At 40.7% G+C, this 24,056-nt stretch overlaps 2 protein-coding genes across 2 annotated transcripts in view; one reads left to right on the plus strand and one right to left on the minus strand.

Annotated features, from left to right (window-relative positions):
* LOC311077597 (protein NLRC3-like) overlaps positions 1 to 24,056 on the plus strand; it is a gene marked incomplete at its 3' end in the record, with an annotated part of 522,782 nt that overhangs the window by 287,846 nt on the left and 210,880 nt on the right. The window lies entirely within an intron of this gene.
* On the minus strand, positions 56 to 17,971 carry LOC311077600 (NLR family CARD domain-containing protein 3-like). Its single transcript, XM_084106160.1, has 8 exons — positions 17,877 to 17,971; positions 16,350 to 16,544; positions 15,756 to 15,878; positions 13,688 to 15,553; positions 13,416 to 13,586; positions 2,961 to 3,134; positions 2,291 to 2,337; positions 56 to 2,216 (listed from the first exon to the last, which is right to left on the minus strand). The coding sequence occupies exons 2-8, from the start codon at positions 16,499 to 16,501 to the stop codon at positions 1,690 to 1,692; spliced, it is 3,060 nt and encodes a 1,019-aa protein (XP_083962286.1). The 5' UTR covers positions 16,502 to 16,544; positions 17,877 to 17,971; the 3' UTR covers positions 56 to 1,689.

The following is a 24,056-nucleotide window of genomic DNA, read 5'->3' on the forward strand; positions in this document are numbered from 1 at the left end:
GACATTAATCATACCGGGGAACTGCTAAACATGGGACAAGACAGGGGAACACAGACTGGAATCATAACAAATATATTTAGCATATTTTTATTTATTTTATATAGAGAACACAGGAACTGATCAAATACAAACAGAAAGTCCAAACATAAACTGAAATGTGAAATCTGAAATGTGACAGACGATGATTTTATGAAAACAAATGTTGTAATTTTTATTTTTAACACAACTCCATTTTCCTTAAATCTTCCTGGAAACCCATTTCCAAGTCTTGAAAACCTGTGCTTTAGTGTAACATATGCACTGATGGAAAACATTAAACACACACACTCCTCTGCCAAATTTAGCTCATCCCATTACTATTTGTATAATGTATTTTGTGAAGTCAGAGTGTGTCTGTGCAACCACAAAATATTTTGACAAATCCAACACACAGCACAGGGAAAAATAAATATAAACAAATAGATATAAAGTTTCACATGTCAAGGTAGCAACAACTCACCAACAACCAAAAATATGCTCAGAATTGTAGTTAAGTTTCATAAAAAAAAAAAAAAAAAGTAGTTAAACACAGAGTGAGCCAAACATTACAACAAAACACTCTAGAATGCATGAGTTTAGTGCTGCAAGACATTGTCGTTACAGTTATGATAATAGCAATCATTAAGAGATGATTTTATCATCATAACATATTAAACAGAGAGAAAATACATTGCCCAAACAGTAACAGTTTGTGACAATCCAGCAGACTGAAACTGAACCTGTGGATCCTCTGAAACAGTGATGACATATAGAGTAGCTTTTATGAGATCACACCAAATGAAGAACCAGAGTGTTTCTACAGACCATCATCTTTGACCCGATGAAGTCTCTACAGATTCACACACAATAACAGACAAAACCCTATAGGTGTGACCTGCAGTCAGAGAAGTCAAAACCTTCAGAGAAGGGCTGACAAAAAAATTGGACGGCAACAGATTTCAAAGGTTATGAAATGTTCATTAAACACTTAAATAATAAATACAATATAAAACAGCTTGACTACCTCATATGAATGAACATTGTCTCTCCTGTCTATTGGAAAGTTTAAGAAGCATTAATCTGTGAGATCAGAATTGCTCATTATGAATACTGCGTGCATCTTCATATAGTCTGAAGGATCAGTAACTCATTCATATAAGTGAAATTACAGATAATTTAACCAATTATATCAATGACAAGCTGAATAAGTCTTAATGTAATGCGTTACTCATTTTTACATAATGAAGTGAAAGTGAACGTGACTTGAAGGCTAAATATTGTAACCATTAGGCCACGGCTTCCCCACTACAAGTAAGAATTGCAATTACAGATCTCTACATTTGCATTATTACTAGTAAAACCTTGTATTCAATAGATGCAAAACAGAATTGTATTTACAACTATTTCCCTTTTCAATAAGTAAGTTCACTTCAGCAGATAATTACTCTTTGACAGCGATGCTATAGAAATATAGAGAGCTACCGCAAAAAAAAGTTCATAGACAAAATTCTAAATGTCTGCACACTTGTTCCTCTGGCACACAAGGTCTTAAACTTGAAATTGCATGAAATAGTCACAGTTCTAATATATAAAGTCACAATTAGTTTTTCATTTTTTGCTCTGAAGAAATTGCCTTACATTTATGTCTTTAAGGTTTCTTACATGAGTTTGTTAAACCCGACACAGAGACACTGAAGAATCACGATAAACCCCAAATCCAGCATAGAGGGGTTCAGTGAATGTGGTGTTGAATGTGTGTAAGTGTGTGAGTGTGTGTGTGTCAGAGACGCTGTAGAAGGACAGAGTGCCAGCAGACCAGTCAAGATATACACCTACTCTATTAGAGGATGAAGGGCGAGGAATGTTTATGCTCTTATTATTGTGCCAAGCAGAGTAAATCGTATCACAACAGTAAATATTCCAGGACTTGTCATTGAGTCCAAACCGACAGTCACTTCCTCCTTTCCTGTCGATTCCTTTATATGCCACTGCTATATGACCCCATCCAGTCCATTCAGCCTCCCAGTAACAGCGTCCAGTCAGACTCTCTTTACACAGAACCTGTTCACAGTTCTCAAATCTCTCTGGATGATCAGGATACAGCTGATGCTCTCTCTCACATGCTGTTTTTTTGTTCCCTTCTAACAGAGAGAGACGAGTGTGTGCTGTGTTTGGATCCAGAGTGAGATCACAAGCATCTGAACACACAAAGACAGATCAGAAGAGCTATGGCATTAAATACGCATAGGTGTATGTATGTTTGAGGACTCACATTTCCGCAGTCCTGTCGTGATCCTGAAATTTCCTCCATGTTCCAAACTGAACAGAGACAAAATCATAACAAAAATAACAAATCATATAACTGATAACTAATTTCCAATTAAATAGTTTAACTGTTGTGTAAAATAGATACAGCATCACAAAGGTTTAAGGAAAGATGATTAAATACTGCATTTGAACCTGATAGACCACAACAAAGTGGTAAGAGTAATGTGCAAAATGTGATTTAAACATTTAACCCTCTGATCATTAGGCTCAGGTTTAAATCTCAGTATTCTAGGGCTTAATGCAATAAATTAATACATGATTAACTAACTTTATTTTTCTATGTACATTCATTAAATGAACTTTCTGTAAAGCTGCATTGAAACAATGTGTATTGTGAAAAGCTCTATACAAATACATTTTAATTGAATTGAATTCAATTATTCTGCCTTTCAATGTAAAATGGCCCATTTAAAAAAAAAAAAGATTGTCTTAATATATTTAATGTATTGATTTGAGCAATGTTGATATATGTTATTCTTTTTTCTTAAGTGATTTGTATGGATTCTGCTACATTCAGTCAGAAAAAGCAAGATTAAAAATGAATGATTCACAAGAACATAAAAACAATTTCTTTAAAAAAAAAAGATGACCTCATCACACACTGTCCCACATACTTGAGTATCTGCAGTTTGTAGTTTTGATGGTTCAGTATGTCGTTGAGCAGCTTGACTCCTGATTGTCCTGGGTGATTGTAGCTCAGATCCAGCTCTCTCAGGTGTGAGGGGTTTGAACTCAGAGCTGAAGACACATAACCACAGCCTTCCTCTGTCACCATACAGCCTGACAACCTATAGAGACAGAAGTGTGTGTGTGTGTTTATTATTTTTTTTTCCAGCCACTGGTCACTGTCCATTAATATTACATAGAAAAGAGCAGCTTAAACATTTTGCAGTTTTTATCCTTTTTTTTTTTTTTTTTTTTTTCACGGAAGCAAGAAAGTCATACATGTTAGAAAAACATGAAAGTTATGCTGTATTCCTCATTTGCAAATCACTTAATATAAAAGAAAATTAGTAAATGTAAACTTCACGAATGTATTACCAAACTGTGCAGTAAAGTCACTCCAAGGCTCTCTTTACACCTGGCATTAGAGTGTGTTCTGTTCAGATCTTGACCACATTAAAAGCCAGGCATAAACTGACACATTGTGATCACATCCCTAAAAGTATATTTGTTGTGCTTTCAGGGTGGCCATGGATGTGTTCTGGTCAAATTAATGAAGTCAAATTTATTTGTTTTACACAATACACATTTCAGAGCAGTTTTACCAAAAGTCACACTGTTGTGTCAATAAAGCCTTATTGCTTTAAAATATATTAAAGTTACCATATAAAAATCATATAGGTTTTGTGGTTGGGCGATGTGATGATATAACTGTCGCACACACACTCGCTGTTCATCTAGCACCAGCTTTGGAATGAACGACGTCCGCAGCCTACTGTTGCACACACACTCGCTGTTCATCCAGCACCAGCTTTGGAATGAACGACGTCCGCAGCCTAATGTCGCACACACACTCGCTGTTCATCCAGCACCAGCTTTGGAATGAACGACGTCCGCAGCCTAATGTCGCACACACACTCGCTGTTCATCTAGCACCAGCTTTGGAATGAACGACGTCCGCAGCCTACTGTCGCACACACACTCGCTGTTCATCTAGCACCAGCTTTGGAATGAACGACGTCCGCAGCCTAATGTCGCACACACACTCGCTGTTCATCTAGCACCAGCTTTGGAATGAACGACGTCCGCAGCCTAATGTCGCACACACACTCGCTGTTCATCTAGCACCAGCTTTGGAATGAACGACGTCCGCAGCCTACTGTTGCACACACACTCGCTGTTCATCCAGCACCAGCTTTGGAATGAACGACGTCTGCAGCCTACTGTCGCACACACACTCGCTGTTCATCCAGCACCAGCTTTGGAATGAACGACGTCCGCAGCCTAATGTCGCACACACACTCGCTGTTCATCTAGCACCAGCTTTGGAATGAACGACGTCCGCAGCCTACTGTTGCACACACACTCGCTGTTCATCCAGCACCAGCTTTGGAATGAACGACGTCCGCAGCCTAATGTCGCACACACACTCGCTGTTCATCTAGCACCAGCTTTGGAATGAACGACGTCCGCAGCCTAATGTCGCACACACACTCGCTGTTCATCTAGCACCAGCTTTGGAATGAACGACGTCCGCAGCCTAATGTCGCACACACACTCGCTGTTCATCTAGCACCAGCTTTGGAATGAACGACGTCCGCAGCCTACTGTTGCACACACACTCGCTGTTCATCCAGCACCAGCTTTGGAATGAACGACGTCCGCAGCCTACTGTCGCACACACACTCGCTGTTCATCTAGCACCAGCTTTGGAATGAACGACGTCCACAGCCTACTGTCGCACACACACTCGCTGTTCATCTAGCACCAGCTTTGGAATGAACGACGTCCACAGCCTACTGTCGCACACACACTCGCTGTTCATCCAGCACCAGCTTTGGAATGAACGACGTCCGCAGCCTACTGTCGCACACACACTCGCTGTTCATCCAGCACCAGCTTTGGAATGAACGACGTCCGCAGCCTACTGTCACACACACACTCGCTGTTCATCCAGCACCAGCTTTGGAATGAACGACGTCCGCAGCCTACTGTCACACACACACTCGCTGTTCATCCAGCACCAGCTTTGGAATGAACGACGTCCACAGCCTAATGTCGCACACACACTCGCTGTTCATCTAGCACCAGCTTTGGAATGAACGACGTCCACAGCCTAATGTCGCACACACACTCGCTGTTCATCCAGCACCAGCTTTGGAATGAACGACGTCCGCAGCCTACTGTTGCACACACACTCGCTGTTCATCCAGCACCAGCTTTGGAATGAACGACGTCCACAGCCTACTGTCGCACACACACTCGCTGTTCATCTAGCACCAGCTTTGGAATGAACGACGTCCGCAGCCTACTGTCGCACACACACTCGCTGTTCATCCAGCACCAGCTTTGGAATGAACGACGTCCACAGCCTAATGTCGCACACACACTCGCTGTTCATCTAGCACCAGCTTTGGAATGAACGACGTCCACAGCCTACTGTCGCACACACACTCGCTGTTCATCTAGCACCAGCTTTGGAATGAACGACGTCCGCAGCCTACTGTCGCACACACACTCGCTGTTCATCCAGCACCAGCTTTGGAATGAACGACGTCCACAGCCTAATGTCGCACACACACTCGCTGTTCATCCAGCACCAGCTTTGGAATGAACGACGTCCAGAGCCTACTGTCGCACACACACTCGCTGTTCATCCAGCACCAGCTTTGGAATGAACGACGTCCGCAGCCTACTGTCGCACACACACTCGCTGTTCATCCAGCACCAGCTTTGGAATGAACGACGTCCGCAGCCTACTGTCGCACACACACTCGCTGTTCATCTAGCACCAGCTTTGGAATGAACGACGTCCGCAGCCTACTGTCGCACACACACTCGCTGTTCATCCAGCACCAGCTTTGGAATGAACGACGTCCACAGCCTACTGTCGCACACACACTCGCTGTTCATCTAGCACCAGCTTTGGAATGAACGACGTCCGCAGCCTACTGTCGCACACACACTCGCTGTTCATCTAGCACCAGCTTTGGAATGAACGACGTCCGCAGCCTACTGTCGCACACACACTCGCTGTTCATCCAGCACCAGCTTTGGAATGAACGACGTCCACAGCCTAATGTCGCACACACACTCGCTGTTCATCCAGCACCAGCTTTGGAATGAACGACGTCCGCAGCCTACTGTCGCACACACACTCGCTGTTCATCCAGCACCAGCTTTGGAATGAACGACGTCCGCAGCCTACTGTTGCACACACACTCGCTGTTCATCTAGCACCAGCTTTGGAATGAACGACGTCCGCAGCCTACTGTCGCACACACACTCGCTGTTCATCTAGCACCAGCTTTGGAATGAACGACGTCCGCAGCCTAATGTCGCACACACACTCGCTGTTCATCCAGCACCAGCTTTGGAATGAACGACGTCCGCAGCCTACTGTCGCACACACACTCGCTGTTCATCTAGCACCAGCTTTGGAATGAACGACGTCCGCAGCCTACTGTCGCACACACACTCGCTGTTCATCTAGCACCAGCTTTGGAATGAACGACGTCCGCAGCCTAATGTCGCACACACACTCGCTGTTCATCCAGCACCAGCTTTGGAATGAACGACGTCCGCAGCCTAATGTCGCACACACACTCGCTGTTCATCTAGCACCAGCTTTGGAATGAACGACGTCCGCAGCCTACTGTCGCACACACACTCGCTGTTCATCCAGCACCAGCTTTGGAATGAACGACGTCCGCAGCCTACTGTCGCACACACACTCGCTGTTCATCCAGCACCAGCTTTGGAATGAACGACGTCCACAGCCTACTGTCGCACACACACTCGCTGTTCATCCAGCACCAGCTTTGGAATGAACGACGTCCGCAGCCTACTGTCGCACACACACTCGCTGTTCATCCAGCACCAGCTTTGGAATGAACGACGTCCGCAGCCTACTGTCGCACACACACTCGCTGTTCATCTAGCACCAGCTTTGGAATGAACGACGTCCGCAGCCTACTGTCGCACACACACTCGCTGTTCATCTAGCACCAGCTTTGGAATGAACGACGTCCGCAGCCTAATGTCGCACACACACTCGCTGTTCATCCAGCACCAGCTTTGGAATGAACGACGTCCGCAGCCTAATGTCGCACACACACTCGCTGTTCATCTAGCACCAGCTTTGGAATGAACGACGTCCGCAGCCTACTGTCGCACACACACTCGCTGTTCATCCAGCACCAGCTTTGGAATGAACGACGTCCGCAGCCTACTGTCGCACACACACTCGCTGTTCATCCAGCACCAGCTTTGGAATGAACGACGTCCACAGCCTACTGTCGCACACACACTCGCTGTTCATCCAGCACCAGCTTTGGAATGAACGACGTCCGCAGCCTAATGTCGCACACACACTCGCTGTTCATCTAGCACCAGCTTTGGAATGAACGACGTCCACAGCCTAATGTCGCACACACACTCGCTGTTCATCCAGCACCAGCTTTGGAATGAACGACGTCCGCAGCCTACTGTTGCACACACACTCGCTGTTCATCCAGCACCAGCTTTGGAATGAACGACGTCCGCAGCCTACTGTCGCACACACACTCGCTGTTCATCTAGCACCAGCTTTGGAATGAACGACGTCCGCAGCCTAATGTCGCACACACACTCGCTGTTCATCCAGCACCAGCTTTGGAATGAACGACGTCTGCAGCCTACTGTCGCACACACACTCGCTGTTCATCCAGCACCAGCTTTGGAATGAACGACGTCCGCAGCCTACTGTCGCACACACACTCGCTGTTCATCCAGCACCAGCTTTGGAATGAACGACGTCCGCAGCCTAATGTCGCACACACACTCGCTGTTCATCCAGCACCAGCTTTGGAATGAACGACGTCCGCAGCCTACTGTCGCACACACACTCGCTGTTCATCTAGCACCAGCTTTGGAATGAACGACGTCCGCAGCCTACTGTCGCACACACACTCGCTGTTCATCCAGCACCAGCTTTGGAATGAACGACGTCCGCAGCCTACTGTCGCACACACACTCGCTGTTCATCCAGCACCAGCTTTGGAATGAACGACGTCCGCAGCCTACTGTCGCACACACACTCGCTGTTCATCTAGCACCAGCTTTGGAATGAACGACGTCCGCAGCCTACTGTCGCACACACACTCGCTGTTCATCCAGCACCAGCTTTGGAATGAACGACGTCCGCAGCCTACTGTCGCACACACACTCGCTGTTCATCTAGCACCAGCTTTGGAATGAACGACGTCCACAGCCTACTGTCGCACACACACTCGCTGTTCATCCAGCACCAGCTTTGGAATGAACGACGTCCGCAGCCTACTGTCGCACACACACTCGCTGTTCATCCAGCACCAGCTTTGGAATGAACGACGTCCGCAGCCTACTGTCGCACACACACTCGCTGTTCATCTAGCACCAGCTTTGGAATGAACGACGTCTGCAGCCTACTGTCGCACACACACTCGCTGTTCATCCAGCACCAGCTTTGGAATGAACGACGTCCGCAGCCTACTGTCGCACACACACTCGCTGTTCATCCAGCACCAGCTTTGGAATGAACGACGTCCGCAGCCTAATGTCGCACACACACTCGCTGTTCATCCAGCACCAGCTTTGGAATGAACGACGTCCGCAGCCTACTGTCGCACACACACTCGCTGTTCATCTAGCACCAGCTTTGGAATGAACGACGTCCACAGCCTACTGTCGCACACACACTCGCTGTTCATCCAGCACCAGCTTTGGAATGAACGACGTCCACAGCCTACTGTCGCACACACACTCGCTGTTCATCCAGCACCAGCTTTGGAATGAACGACGTCCGCAGCCTACTGTCGCACACACACTCGCTGTTCATCCAGCACCAGCTTTGGAATGAACGACGTCCGCAGCCTACTGTTGCACACACACTCGCTGTTCATCTAGCACCAGCTTTGGAATGAACGACGTCCGCAGCCTACTGTCGCACACACACTCGCTGTTCATCCAGCACCAGCTTTGGAATGAACGACGTCCGCAGCCTACTGTCGCACACACACTCGCTGTTCATCCAGCACCAGCTTTGGAATGAACGACGTCCGCAGCCTACTGTCGCACACACACTCGCTGTTCATCCAGCACCAGCTTTGGAATGAACGACGTCCGCAGACAAGGTAGAGTTTGAAAGTATGAAAGTATGATGTATCAGACTATTTGTCTATTGTCAGACTATAATGACTATTTTAACGCTTGACATAAAGCAAATCAAAGTTTAGTTTTCTCATGTCTCATTCGAACTACAGAAACGCGACCCGGTTTGGCAAACTTGCATAGTGTGGTTATAGCAGATATAGGGCTGCAAAGCGAATGCAGAAGTGCCTTTCACCCTGTTACGACTTGATGAAATACTGATACGATTTTGGAAACATTATTTTAAGGTAAAAAATTTAACTTAGTGTTGCTTTAAGATATTTAAATACTGGTCATTTTTGTCAGGAAGCATTTCTCAAAAAGTAATATTGTATTTTCATCAATACTTTGAGAATAACTTACTCATATTTTAAACAAAAAGCATCACATGTGAAAAGTCTGAAAAGTGTATACATTTTGTTGAAGAGTTTCATGATAAAAGTGTTTTCAGCCTAATTCAATTGAAGCATTAAATTAAATGCCGACAGTGGCCTTGAAGTGAGATGCACCAATCAGAGTATCTACAGCGCTTACAGAAAGCATTTTAAATCTAAAAGCCGAATCAACAACAGTTCACAGCACATTGCCTATTCTTCATACTGCACTCTAAAAAGAGATGTGTTAAAAAAACAACACACAGCATGTGTTGATGGTATTTTGACACATGTTGTGTATATTAAAATGTAACTCTGGATAGAATAGCACTGGGTGGAGGAGAGTTTGTCTGAAAAAAATTATAGGTATCCCATAAAATGCTCTAAAATAAATAAAGCAATACATTCAAATAAATAAATTAAATCTTAATTCATGAAAATTTTAAGATTAACGGGTGTTTTTTTTGTTGCAGCCAATCACATCATGGCTCTTTTTCAGTGTCTTTTTCAAATGCTGCTTTCACTTGTTATTAATAACCAGATTAACTTTATTTCTGTCAGACTCTACAGAAGCTCTTATTGAGAATTAACAGGTTTTGGTGTTGACGATTCATTGAATGTTTCATTTAAAGTCACCAGAATCGTGATTAGTGTCAGCTTTATTTGAGCTCTTGACCCTTGATTCTTCAGCATTAGTTTTCTCTGATTGCTGTAAATGTGTGTTTATTTTATGCTCAAATGATAATATTTTCATCATGGACATGTAAGATTGTTAAGCTCAGCATGAGTTTAATATTTGAAAGATGAGTGTAATATATTAAAGATGATTTTTAGAAGAATTAGCATACTACAAATAGTTTAAAATTAATTTTTAAATACACAGCTCGTACAGAACCTCACAGTGTATGGTATCAAACAGACCTCAAGAATCAGCGTATGAATCTCAACAATGGTGACAAACAAAAAGCTTCATGCCACAATGCATGCTGGGTACCACCATATAGTTTTGAGCCAGAATACACAGATGAGGAGTTACAAACTTTGGAAGCTGTAAGACAAGATGCCGAACAGATTGATGGGGTATTGATTGATATCACTTACTTGGTGGACAGCTGACCATTAGGTTCACTCGGCATGGGGCGTTTCTTCCAGTTGATCTTGTCACAATGGGAAAAAAAAACGACAACTGCCGGGTGTATTAGGGCAGAGAAATATTCCGTGGTAGTGACGCAAATATTTTGATTGTCATCAAGCCTTGACATTGATGGCAATACCCGGTCCCATTCATTACAACAAAGGTTTCTGTCGGCATAGGTTGGCATGTTCCACATTTACACCACCAGTCCGTGTTCGTTCTGATTCTCCCTTCGACATCAATCTGTTCGGCATCTTGTCTTACAGCTTCCAAAGTTTGTAACTCCTCGTCTGTGTATTCTGGCTCAAAACTATATGGTTCTGGATCTTGGTTTGATACACAGTAAAATTCCTCTGACAATTCCTCAAAGTCAGCCATGATCACGAGTCACGTCTAGCTAGTTAGTCACGTTTGTTTTGTTTACGGAACCATCAACAGGGCGTCTCGTGTGCTGCGCTAATCACTCCGCCCAAGTAGCTGTGCTCCTACGCCTAGTGAGAATATAGTTCCCAGTATTTATACGATTAAAAATGGTCTCTGTCTCATATAGCCTTGTTATTTGTACACGCTGTGACTATACAAATCACAACATGTAAATAGGAAAATGTTTGCATTATTTTGTCACTTATTGGGATTAGTATGCTACCATTATCCATTTACATCCAGTCTTTGTGCTAAGCTAGGCTAGCGTAGGGTGCGTCAAATAACACTTACAGAACACACAGAAATGAAAAAGGTATGTATGGACTTATCTAACTCTGGGGGATACTGTGAATAAGCTAAAGTCCCAAAAAGTCGGAGTGTTCCTTTAATTCTCAATAAGAGCTTGTCTATGTAGATTCATGATGTCTAAACCATCCAAATGTTCAAACAAACTCTTTATTAAACGTCACTGGACTCCATAAACACAAGTTAACAATACGTTTCAGTGTTCATCCAAACACTCAGTTGTAAAAACACAGGAAGTGACTCTGGCAAATACACACCGACTACAGTCACATGTGACACATATCTGACACAAGTTGTGTAACTATAACACATTAGTGTGTAAAAGGTTTCAACACACTTCTGTGTAAGAGGAATAACACACTGGTTGAGTTAAAAGTAACACAAAATGTGTTGTCCTTAGCTAGACACACAGGTGTGTTAAGATATAACACAGGTTGTGTTGTTTTTAACACATCCGTTTTAAGAGTGTGGTGCTACTGCTTTAAATTATGCATATGTTCACTTAAAAATAAAAAATAGCATGTTTTAATAACATAATTACTTTTGAATGTATTTTATCATATATTACTTAACTCTTTATATAATGCCAGACTTTGGTTGGTTTGGATTAGACTCCTCATTGCCTGTGGGCTTTAACAAAGGATCACAGTGTACTTTTTGAGTTTGGAAATATTTCTGCAAACAATTAGGTGTTAACAGCAGCCAACTATGAGGTAGAGCATTTAACATCCAAGCTGATCATGAGGAACTTAAAGTTAAAGAGGAACTGCTAAATATTGTGATTATAGTGATTTTAAATCCTGCTCCTGGAAAGCTGCCATCCTGCAGAGTTCAGCCCAACCACAAATCAATCACACCTGAACCAGCTAATCAAGGATGACAGGCAGGTATATCGAAGCAGGGTTGGAACTGAAGCTTGCAGGAAGGTCTATCTCCAAGAGCAGATTTGGCTATCCCTGCTTTAAAGGGAAATGGAAAGTAGACTAACGCCTGAATCACACCGGACACCGAAGCGACGCGGAACGGAGGCCGCTTCCTTTCGGCGCCCATGTTAACCTATGGTGTCGTTCACACCAGACGCGGAGATTGACAACAGATTAATAAAAGAAGTGTACAAACTTCTTGGTTACAGAAACATGGTGTATTCATTTTATGAGGTTATTTACTTACCCATGATGTAAAAAATAGCTCTGAATAAACAACAACTGAGCAGAAGCGCTTGTCGACCGCCGCGGAGAATACGCGTCTGGTGTGAACAGGCAGCCCACATAGCAACATTGTGTCGGCCCAGATCCGGCCCACATCTGGCACACGTGGAAAGATGATCTGGCCCACATGCAGCAGAGAATGACGGCACTTGGGTGGCCCACTCCTGTTTGCCAGATCTGGGCCACAAGCAGGCCATAGCAATGCCACATGTCAGCCAAGAGCAAAGAAATAAACCAGAACTGGACCTTATCTGAGCCACAAAATCTGTGTATATTAAATATGAAGTCATCTCAGCCTGTTAACAAAAAGAATCACTGAAAGAAAGAAGAGAACAGAAAAAAGAGACGAGCAGAAACACAAGAACTACAACTGACTTCAGCCACAGCCTTAGATGAAATCAACTGAAGATAAAAGAAGACATTAAATCTGTGAAGATCTCAGCAGAGGAGGATTAAACAACTCCACAAACAGCATTACCAGCTTCACTTATTACTAACCAGACTGACTTTATTTCTGTCAGACGTCTACAAAAGTTTTTATTGAGAATTAACAGAGGTTTAACTCTGTGGTTCATTTGAAGTCACCATAACAGTGAATAGTGTTTCCATTAGTTGGGCTCTTAACTCTTATTATATCTTTTGTTCCGCGTCGCTTCGGCGTCCGGTGTGAACCAGGTGTAAGCATCTGTTTTAGACTCCAACAGATATTAGACATGTAGAGCTTTATTAGTAAACACCTCCATCAGGAATTCATCAGAGATTAGACATGGAAAAAATGTTATTACAACAAACCTTAATATCTCCAGCTGACAGTTTGGGCTTTTCAGTCCATCAGAGAGCAGCTTCAATCCCGAATCCTGCAGGTCATTGTTGCTCAGATCCAGCTCTCTCAGGACACAGTTTGAAGATTGCAGAGCTAATGCCAGACTCTCACACTGCTCTGAGAGATTACAGCCAGCAAGACTATGGGACAAAATAAGTAATAAAAGAAGGTAACTTCACTTCAGAAAAATGTGTTAATTGTAAATGTACAGAAATTAAACACTCAGAAATTAAACACTCACAGAGCTTTTGTGCAGTTGATCACAGCTGGTATCAGTCTTCTTCTACCCTCATCTGATGTGTTGTATTTCTTGAGGTCCAGCTCATCCAGCACCTCTGACATCTGAAGCATGTAGGAGATTGTTGAGCAGTGAGCAGGAGAGAGTTTCTTCTCTAAGTGTTTGTCTGATTTCACAAACTCCTGAATCTCTCTGGACAGAGTCTGATCTTTGACTTCCAGCAGACAGAGGAACAGATTGATGGATCTTTCAGTGGAGAGTCCATGTCCATCTTTGATCTTCTCTTTAATGTACTGTGTGGTTCTCCTGATGCTCTCTGAGCTGTTCTCTGTGTGTGTCAGTAGATCATGTAAGAGTCTCTGATTGGACTCCAGTGAGACGCCCAGCAGGAACCGCAGGAACAGATCCAGCTGTCCATTCTCACTCTCAAGGGCTTTATCTACTGCTCTTTTCTGTAAATCATGCAGTGAATCTAAACACACTTCTGTATTGCTGCTTATGTGGTAGTAATACACATAGAAAGCAGCGAGAAACTCCTGAACGCTCAGATGAATGAAGCTATAGACTTTCCTCTGATGAATCACTGATTCCTCCTTAAAGATCTCAGTGCAAATCCCAGAATACACTGAGGCGTCAGTGACGTCTATGCCGCTCTCAATCAGGTCCTCCTCATAGAACATCACATTGCCCTTCATCAGCTGTTTGAAAGCCACTTCAGCAAGTTTCAGGATCACTTCTCTGTTGGACTGCAGGAGTTTCTCTGGATCTTTCTCTTCATACTTCTGATTCCTCATGTTGATCTGAATCAGCAGGAAGTGGATGTACATTTCAGTCAGAGTTTGAGGGATTTCTGCACTTAGATCTTCTTTAAGAAGCTTTTGAAGCACAGTGGATGAGATCCAGCAGAAGACGGGTATGTGGCACATGATGTGGAGGCTTCTTGCTTTTCTGATGTGTGAGATGATTCTGCTGGCTTGATGCTCATCACTGATTCTCTTCCTGAAATATTCCTCCTTCTGAGGCTCATTGAATCCCTGAATCTCTGTCAGACGGTTGATGTATTTGGAAGGGATCTGATTGGCTGCTGCTGGTCTGGAGGTGATCCAGATGAGAGCAGAGGGAAGCAGATCTCCTTTAATGAGGTTTGACATCAACTCACCCACTGATGAAGTCTCAGTCACATCAGAAACTTTCTGAGCATCTGAAGACATCAGTGTGATTCTGCTTTCATCCAGACCATCCAAGATCAACACAACTTTACACGCCTCATAAATGTTTGAGTCCAGATCTTGAAGTTCAGGATGAAAGTCCAGCAGAAGTCTGTGAAGACTGTACTGATGATCTCGGATCAAGTTCAGCTCTCGAAATGGAAGCACAAACATGAAATCTACATCCTGATTGGCTTTTCCCTCGGCCCAGTCCAGAATGAACTTCTGCACAGAGACGGTTTTCCCAATTCCAGCGATGCCTTTAGTAAGAACAGTCTTGATTTGCTCTTTCTCCTCACGTCCTGGTTCAGGAGAGGCTTTAAAGATGTCATTGTAGTAGATTGGAGTGTCTTGTGAGTGTTGTGTTCTGGCTGTTTTCTCCATCTGTAAAACCTCATGTTCTTCATTCACTCCTTCTCTCTCTCCCTCTATGATGTAGAGCTGTGTGTAGATCCTGTTCAGGAGAGTTTCATTCTCTTTGAGTTTGTTTCCCTCAAATAATCTCTCATACTTGATCTTCATGCTGGTTTTGTGCTGGTCTTTGACTCTCTGCAGGTCTCCAGTCTCCAGTGTGTGTGTCTGCAGGACTGCTTCAGTTTTGTCCTGATAGTGGTATGTAGAGAATGGCACAGATCTGATCAGCTCTTGTATCTCTGCCCTGCTGTAATTAAAAAAGTAAAGAGCGCCAATTGCAGTCATTAGAATGACCATTAATTAACATTCTAAATATATTGGTTACTATATATGATTTTAGACCCCTCTTCATGTAAAGCATATGTTGCATACTCAGAAAAAAAAAAAGAGAAATAATTTTTCATCTTAGATGCACTACAATAAATCAACAAGCAATAGCTTATACTAACGGAGGGTCAGAGGTCACTGGTCCATCACTGAAAGTAAGGGGAAGCCTCATGGAGTCATTACTCTTCAGAGACACAGCGCTGGGTTCTGGAGACTCTGATCTCTGTGTCTCCCTCCTGCTGATGCTGACAAATGACAAACAAACAAAGTGTAATTTTGGAGCACTAGCTGTGCCGTATAACTAGAATGCTCAATATACTTACACTTATTTATTAATTTAGCAGATACTTTTCATCAAACGCCATTTACAGTATAATTAAGCAATACAAACAGTTCATCCAACAGAGATTTCTTTTTTTTTTTATGCACAGACATTACTAGAAAGAGAGAGCTAATGGTTTAACAAAATTAAGTCAAGTACTCAAAGATAATTTTTTAGGCATGTCTTGAAAATTGTAAGGGACTATCTGTTTGGAAAAGTTGGGGAGATCGTTCCTCCAGTGAGGAACAGTGACAGTGAATATTCAGGTGCTGAAATTCATGTGCTTCTGTGTGAAGTTTCAGTATCAGCACTCACCCACTGCAGGCTTCTGGAATACACTGTAAATCACTTTGAATAAAAGCATCTGTTAATGCTGAAATGGCCAGTGTCTTACCTGGGGTCAGAGGTCACTGATGCATCACTGGATCCAGATGGAAGATTCCTCATGGATTGATCACTCTTCACAGACTCACAGCTGGATCCAGGAGATGGAGAACTCATTTCAGAGGCAGTGTCCTCATCTTGTCTTTCAGTATGGAAACTCATATTAGTTTTCTCCTGCTCTCGTTTCTCAAAACAGATTTCAGACCTTTTGTGGAAGAAACAGTTATTTTTAAAATAGTTTTCTGCAGTACGATGTTAGAATACAGCTACATCAAAGTACATCTTAATTATTTTTAGAACATTGACTTTCCCCATATTATAATGAACACATACAAATATCTCATTGTAAACTAAAAAATATGGTAATTTAAAGGTTCTTTAGGAATATGTGTTATTTTCTAAATATGTCAATAGGTTTAAACCTTGTACAGAACCGTTTAATGCCCATTTAACCCTTTAATGAACCTTTAACAGAACATGCGTGTCCAACTCTGTTCAATAAAATACACTTCTGTCCTCTTCTTCATCAAGCAAGTAAACAACAGAACATTTCAATTATTAGGGTTTTGGATAAACATGCCCAGTCACAAAAACATTAAAGCCATTTGCTGTGATTTCAAATTTTCTTATACCGTTGTGAAAGGCACTGTCCATTCATAACAGATTATTTTGGCCATAATAAACATAATTGCTTTTACTTCAACAAATAGAAACAAATAGACTTTTAACCTTATTGTGTATTTCAGACTGACACTGTCACATTACAAAACAATAATCTGCAGAGACAAACTAACATTCAATTACACTAGTGTGTGTGTGTGTGTGTGTGTGTGTACTAGTAACTGTACAGTTTGAAATGTAATAATTTACATTTATTTTAAGAACATAATTTACATCAGTCTTTACTACTTTTAGCAGTCTAATACTAGTGATCTTGCAAAAGCAGTGCTGAATACTGCATCCAGAATGTGTCGAATTTACCAGTTTACCAGTGATTGTTGATTCTGTTGCACAGAATATATATAGGCATAAGTGCGTCATGACAAGCATGTCACATTTACTCATATTTGTGCAACAGAAACAACATTCACTGGTTCATTACATATGAACATACAGTAATAATAATATCAATGTCACTTCTAATTTGATCATTCACACAATAATGCATTTTTGTCAAAAAAAAAAAAAAAAATTCTGATGGAGAAATATCTTCAAATTCAAAATGTTTATTTTGTCATTACCTGATCTAAAAATATCAGAATATAGGCAAAATATATATTTTTTTAATGATTATATAATATTATATAAAACAAACTGTTATTATTAGCCTACTATATACAAATATTCTTATATAGGCTAAATCGCAGGATATCAGAAGTAATTTATACGTCGTCATCGTTTCCGCCATTTTGGTTAGATTCTAATGTCAAAATATAATGATTTGCGTTTTAAATCCCATGTAAAGAAGAACATAAACCTAAATGGCGGAACATTGTTATATCACTACATGGTAACATGAAGTACTTTCTGAACTCACCACAAAATATGCGACCGTTTAAATATCCACACAGTTAACAGGTTTAAAGCCTCGGAATGGCGTCTCTTCTCTTCCGTCTCTTTTCCTTTCGTTTCTACCGTGTGTTTCTACCTGGTGAAGGTGTGTCTTGTTTACCTGTAACTCCACACTCGTATGAATAACAAACTCACTCCCTCTAGTGGCGCAAAGAGTCATCACAGATTCAACAGGACTGTAATCGGATACCTGTGCGTGTGTGTGTGTGTGTGTGTGTGTGTGTGTGTGTGTGTGTGTGTACAGTCCCTCACCTGCCATTTCCATGACAACACTTGCAAAATCCAGTCACACATGCCTTTTCTTTTATCATCAGACCTGACACCTTGCAACTCAGACAAAATAATAATTAAACAAAAATATAAATGCAAATAAACTATAGTAAAGAATATTTGAATTAATTGTAAAATTAAGTTTGTTAAAAATGTTATTGTTTTAATGTTATGTTAAGATAATAAACTTAGTAACTTCTATCACTAATTAAAGATGTAATCAAATCACGAGACTGTTTTCAGCGTTATAATTTAAACATCAAAATATGATAATTGATTCAAATATCATTTATATATTTAAGGTGGGAAATGTACAAAATATCTTCATGGAACATGATCTTTACTTAATATCCTAATGATTTTTGGCATAAAAAACTATAATTTTGACCCATACAATGTTTTGTTGGCTATTGCCACAAATATACCCGTGCAACATAAGACACATATAAGCTACAATTTATAGGCTATTCATGCATGAAGAAAATAAGGTTGAATGCAGGAGCTCTAAAAGAATGCATCGACTTCAAATGATGAATGCAGCCAAGGAAAACGTGAGGAATAGAAAAGCACTTTGCTGGGAAAAAAGTGGAGAATAACACAGGTAAGACAAATAAAATTATCCTAACTGTCCTATCCTATCCTAAATGATCAAACTGTTGGTCAGGCGAAGGTGACTGGTTTTATTCAAAAAAAGTTATTTTAGGAAAAATATTATTCTAATTATTGCACAATTATTCTGACTGATAGCACATGCAGCTCAAATAACAAAACAAAAAAAGTGTAATATACACTGGGAGAAACAAACAAGTGACGATCAAGTGCACCTAAGCGAGTGACGTCATTCCTTATGGTACGCAGCATGTATCCATGGCAACGCTCAGCTGTAGTGACAGTTATAACGGTCCTCCTCAAGGTCAGCCACCTCCGTGAAGTTGGCACCCCATAAAACGAAATCATTTCCAAAACTATGCCATTCGTTTGTGCTGCGTTTGTGCTGATTTGTGCCGCAAAAACCAACGTTTGTGCTGGTTTCGTGTTTGAGATATTGAATATTATTTTTTGGGTTGCGTGACGTCACTCTCCACCCCATGTCCTTCAAATCGCTCCAAACCGGTGTCGTTCGTTTGTGCTCGATTTGTGCTTGTTTGTGCCGTTAAAACAAACACTGTATCTGTTTTCCTTTCGCAGATATAACAAATTTAATTCGGGAGCTGTGACGTCACTCTCCACCCCACCTCATCTAAATCGCTCCAAACCGGTGTCGTTCGTTTGTGCTCGATTTGTGCTGGTTTGTGCCGTTGAAAGAAACAGTGCAACTACGATCCCCTCTTAAACATAAAAAAATAAACTTTTTAAGTACAGTTACATAACTGTCCACCCCATATGGTCCAAATCGTTTCAAAACTGTGCCGCTCGTTTGTGCTCGATTTGTGCCGGTTTGTGCCGTTACGATGAACATTGTATCTTTTTCCCCTCCTTAGAAATAACACATTGGATTCGGGACAGTGACGTCACTCTCCACCCCATGCCGTCCAAATCGCCCCAAACCGGTGCTTTTTGTTTGTGCTCGATTTGTGCCGTAGAAAGAACCATCATAAATTATTCCATTCTTTAGACATCACAAAATCTTTGGAGGAGTAGTAACGTCACGCAAGCAAGCCGCGCTCTCCATCCATCTCGTCTACAAACCTGTCCGGTTCGTTTGTGCTTGCACAGGGCCGCAGCTGTCAGTGTTCTTCTTTAGATATGGGAATGTTTTATTTTAGATTTATTTTATTTTGTGCTATTGACATTTGGTCTTTATATAATCACCAATGCACTACGATATGTAATGTATAGGCTACTGTCACTACTCTGGCTGTAAGCTACGTGTGACTGATGCTTAATTTTGTATTAAAATAAATTAAAATAACCAATAAAAAAAAATTATTAAAAAAAATTGTGTAGTGTCTTAAGTTTTCTGAATTAGGCCTACTTTTGACAGCTTACAGTGCCTGTTTGTGCTGTAAAAAGTTTCGTTTGTGCTGCTTCGGTTTTTTAGACATTAAAATCTATTATAATCTTTTATGCTGCATCGGGTTTTAAAATATTAATCACTGAATGTTACCGTATATCCCGACACTAGCACATTAAGATAAGCTATGAAAAAAATCATGTTCCTCTGCCTCTTTCTGGTTAAATAATGTTTATAGATGCGTTACAAAGTATTAAGTAAAAAGACTGTTTGCTAACAGTTAAATGACAATTAACTAAAGATTAAATAATTTACTAAGATTAAATTAAATTTACCATCTATTAATGATGGTTATTATAAAGTGTTACCGAAAAGATATGTTAGCATTTCCATATTTTGATATTAGAAGGGAAGGGATGCAGCTGCTTTCACAATGCTTAAAAACATCCCAAGCTAATGTTTGATGCAAGGAATTTATTGTGTGGTTTTCCTAACCCCCATTTGGTAAATAGATTATCACGGTGGAATAGTTAGTAGCCTATAGCATGCTATGCCACTTTCATCAAAACCTATTACAAATCTATAGCAATGTCATGTCATTAAATACGATAAACAGTGATTCTGGAACAGATCTGCGTCTTCCTTATCCCGTTAAAAAAAACATATTACAGTATGTAACCATATTCCGTCCGTTCGAAAAAAAAGTTGCACTAAGGTTAACTGTTCGTTACAAGCAGCATTTGCCGTCAGGCAGACAGCTAACATAAACATATTTTTGCTAGCCTACCTGCTGCAAAATTACACCATTTGTACAAGACAAGTAGAGCTATTTTATCCAGTGTAATTTATCACTTACCACTATCTTGTTTTACTTGCATAATTCCGCTTCATGATGACTGCCGAGGAGGTTTTGTATTTTGCCGGCAGCAGAGACGCGTAGTTGGCTGGCTGGCTGCTGTCAGCAAATACCAGGCGGGAAGGAAGTCGACCGGAAGTTGAAGCCGGCCGCGTGCCACCATCTTGTAGCAGAACTTCACCTGCAGTTAGCATCCCATTGACTCCCATTCATTTTGGCGTCACTTTGACAGCGAATAACTTTACATCTGAGGCGTTTGAAGACTCCATTTGTCCATTATTTATTTCTAAAGAAACACGACAATGTATAAAATGCTCCATTACCTTGTAGCTTATGTTATGGCCCCGTACACTGTTAACCCTTGCTGTAAAATTCTGACAATATTATACCATTTTCCATTAAAACAGTAATATACCGTAGATAATAAAACTAGCCTACAGGAATATACTGTGAATTAACAGTGCTCAAAATCGACACTCAGAGGCTGTTTTCCAAATCACACCCTATACCCTCATTCACTATTCCCTACATTAGTTCACTAATATAGTCCACTTGAATGAAAAGAAGTGAGTGAATTGAGAAACTGATGAACACCTGATAAGCAGAATCACTGAAGGACAGAGAAACAAGAACAGAAAAAAGAGAAACACAAAAACTACAACTGACTTCCAGCAACACTGAGTGTGAAACCAGTTTACAAACCAGTTTACGATTATTTCTTTCATACATGTACAAAAGTTCTTGTTGAGAATTAACAGAGATTTAGTTATTAATAAAATTTGTTGTCACCATGATGGAGATCAGTATTTGCTTTAGTTGGTCTCTTGTCCCTGGACTTCTTACCTTTCATCTCCCTCTGGCTGCTGTAACAGTGAGTTTATAAAACACATTTGTTATGGCAAGAAAAAGTCAAGAGGAAGATGATCAGGTGTTTTTATTTTTTTGTGATGATGTCACAATCATCCTGGACATGCCTGATTTTCAGATTTTTCCTGTAATATAGTCATTGAAATTATAGTTATCTCATGTTTAGCATATATCTGTGAATCTACTAAATGAAATCAATATTTCTGTAATCAGGTCTTCTGAAGAATATTGTAATCATATAGTGCATTCAATTTTATTTTACTCCTGCTTGACTCAGACCCACACAGACATCAACAATCAGCATATGAATCTCAACAATGGTGAAAAGTTTCATGTCGCAATGCATGCTGGGTTCCAGGATAATATAAAACTCCCAGCATGCACTGCTGCATGAATAATAATAATAATAAAAAAGAAATATTGCCACCATTGTTGAGATTCATGTGCTAAATTGTGATATCTCGGTGTTTCTAAAACACAGTGTAGCTCTGTTTCTCTGGTTATGCATCATGTGTTTAAAAAAAAAGAGTCATTGTATCTTATTGCTGCGTTTTCACAGTGGTGGTAATGTAACACTTTTGATTGAGAATTAAACTCTGAATAAGTGAGAATGAATTTCTTAGTGATTGAACAGGCAATATGATGATTTTGTCATCATAATCATTATAACTGCAGTCATTCATAAACTGTGTGTGCGCAAGTGTGACTTGCAAAAACACAGCTCAAGCAGCAAAAGAAAAACTAATGTTTTAGCATCAGCATCCCAACTAAAGCAAGCACTGATCTCTATAACGGTAACTTCAAACCAAACATTTTCAATTAAACATCTCAATAACAACTTCTGTAGATGTATGACAGAAATAAAGTCATACTGGTTAATAATAAGTGTAATAATGTGTAATGGCTGGAAGTCAGTCGTAGTTATTGTGTTTCTCTATTTTCTGTTCTTGTGTTTCTCTTTTCTTCAGTGATTCTGCTTACAATCACTTACATATTCCCTTAATTATCTCACTGCATCGTTACTTTTTACTCGTAGTGTGGATTTCCCTGAGGGGTTGAAAGGGTTAACTGTGTAAGATAAAAAAGACACACCCACAAAATGTTTTTTAACAGTAATAAACTGTAAGTTATAAAACAGGTATATACTGGCAACACTGTTGCCAGTAGTTTACTGTAAAATTTATTTTTTGGGTCACCGTTGTGCAGAAGAGTAGAGCCTGTGCTTCAGTCCAGGAGAAGATCTACAAACATTGATGATATGCTGCATGTTGCTTTATTTAACAGGCGGTGACTGTGTAGTTGCTGAGCCAGTGGAAATCTTTTTATGTACAATAGTTTTTTAGTGGTCTCAAATAAAAGAAGTTCACAGTAATATTTTACTCACATTATTAATGCATTATAAATTTTAGTTAATACATTTAAATGACAGTTGGTCAATTTAAGGCAGTCGGTTTCTGCAAGTGTAATTAGTTAACTATAATTTAGTGCATTTTTACAGAAACAAACTAGATTACAGTAAAGAACTGTACAATTAACAGTATTTTACTGGCAACAGTGTTGCCAGTATTTTACTGTAAAAAAAACCGGTAAGGTCTAACAGTGTACAGTTTTTTTACTTTCAAATTGTTTTTGTTTTTTTTATAGGTCAGTCACGCTTACAAAAAAATTCTACCTGTTCCCTGGACTTTGAGTATGTGCAGGTTCAATCAAAATCACACTTTTATGGCAATCTCTAACTCGACATCTAAACAAAAAAAGTCTAAATATATAAAAAAAGAGTGTGTGCTCTAATGAAATGTGCTCTAAATTTGTTTCTGAAATGAAACATTTAAATTTGGTAAAAGGAATACTGAGCTCAAGACATAAATCTGTGCTGACATTTATTAATTTATATATAACCTAATTCGTCATTTTTATATATCATTCTTACATTTTTTTAACTTGATCCCATTTAATGAAATTTCATCATACACTTGTCCATGAAATGGAGAAAATGTGCAGTCAATTTTCCACCCACTTGTTTGTTATGAGAACATTTACAAATCTTTGATAAAAATGCAAATTAATCAATAAATCTTTTCTAATTTGTTGCCATCACTGTCTCTTGCCTGCGTATCCTTCTGCATTTGGTTGAAGCCTGAGTTAACTCATACTGAAGTTCTGTTCATATGTTGGCATATTTGAAGTGAAATCTTGGC

Source organism: Abramis brama (genome assembly GCF_963993115.1).
Source record: "Abramis brama genome assembly, chromosome: 2".
NCBI classification, from domain to species: domain Eukaryota; kingdom Metazoa; phylum Chordata; class Actinopteri; order Cypriniformes; family Leuciscidae; genus Abramis; species Abramis brama.

Excerpts from the sequence above, each read along its gene's own strand:
- LOC311077600 (XM_084106160.1), bottom strand. The coding sequence starts at position 16,501 with ATGAGTTTCCATACTGAAAGACAAGATGAGGACACTGCCTCTGAAATG. Across the intron at positions 13,587-13,687 it reads ATCAACTGCACAAAAGCTCT|TCTTGCTGGCTGTAATCTCT; the intron begins GTGAGTGTTTAA and ends TTTGTCCCATAG. Across the intron at positions 2,217-2,290 it reads CACGACAGGACTGCGGAAAT|ATGCTTGTGATCTCACTCTG; the intron begins GTGAGTCCTCAA and ends TTGTGTGTTCAG.